Source organism: Berghia stephanieae, chromosome 6 (genome assembly GCF_034508935.2).
Source record: "Berghia stephanieae isolate SIO BIC M18660-M18661 chromosome 6, UCSD_Bste_1.3, whole genome shotgun sequence".
In the NCBI taxonomy this organism is placed as follows: domain Eukaryota; kingdom Metazoa; phylum Mollusca; class Gastropoda; order Nudibranchia; family Aeolidiidae; genus Berghia; species Berghia stephanieae.
The window spans coordinates 1826636-1827321 of NC_088365.1; the positions used below are offsets into that span (position 1 = coordinate 1826636).

Below are 686 nucleotides of genomic sequence, written 5' to 3' on the forward strand. Positions count from 1 at the left end.
TTTGATAAAGAATCTTTGGCACTCATTCAGAATGAGCTTGATGCTAAAAATACATCACCAAACAATCACACATACTCTGAAATAGTGAAATCATTTGCCGTTACGGTACACTTTTATAGTCCTCAAGCGTATGACTATCTCCGGAAATTTTTTCATCTTCCGAGTTCCTCAACAATCCGAAGATAGGCCTCGTCTTTAAACTGCGAACCTGGTTTTTTGATGGATGTTGTCAATAGACTTGGAGAGGACCTTTCTGGGAATGAAGATATGCGTGATGTATGTGTGATGTTTGACGCCCTTGCAATAAAAAAAGAATGTGTTTATGACAGGAAGACTGGATGCTTTGCAGGGAATGTAAACTTTGGAAACTTTCTAGAGAGCAACGGTGAGATGGCTACAGAAGCTCTTGTGTTTATGGCCGTAGGGATCAAGGGTCACTGGAAGAGACCGATAGGATACTTTCTTGGAAAAGCAGATGGCGCACTACAAGCGCAGCTGGTCAGACACGCAATTTCCCTTCTGTCAGATAAAGGTTTCAACATAGTGGGTGTGACGTGTGATGGCTCATATGCCAATCAAAGTACCGCCAGGGAGCTAGGTTGTTCTTTTAACATCGACAATATGAGACCAACATTTGCACATCCTGAAGATATTGAAAAGGAGATACCTTTCATATTTGATGCCTG

General features: G+C 41.7%; 1 protein-coding gene across 1 annotated transcript in view; it reads left to right on the forward strand.

Annotated features, from left to right (window-relative positions):
• Positions 1–186, forward strand: part of LOC144975567 (THAP domain-containing protein 1-like) — a 2352-nt gene extending 2166 nt beyond the window's left edge. Inside the window, exon 2 of the mRNA XM_078919729.1 lies at positions 1–186. This exon is cut by the window's left edge and continues 526 nt beyond it. Within this exon, the coding sequence (XP_078775855.1) occupies positions 1–186 (186 nt within the window).
• The last annotated feature ends 500 nt before the right edge of the window (positions 187–686 follow it).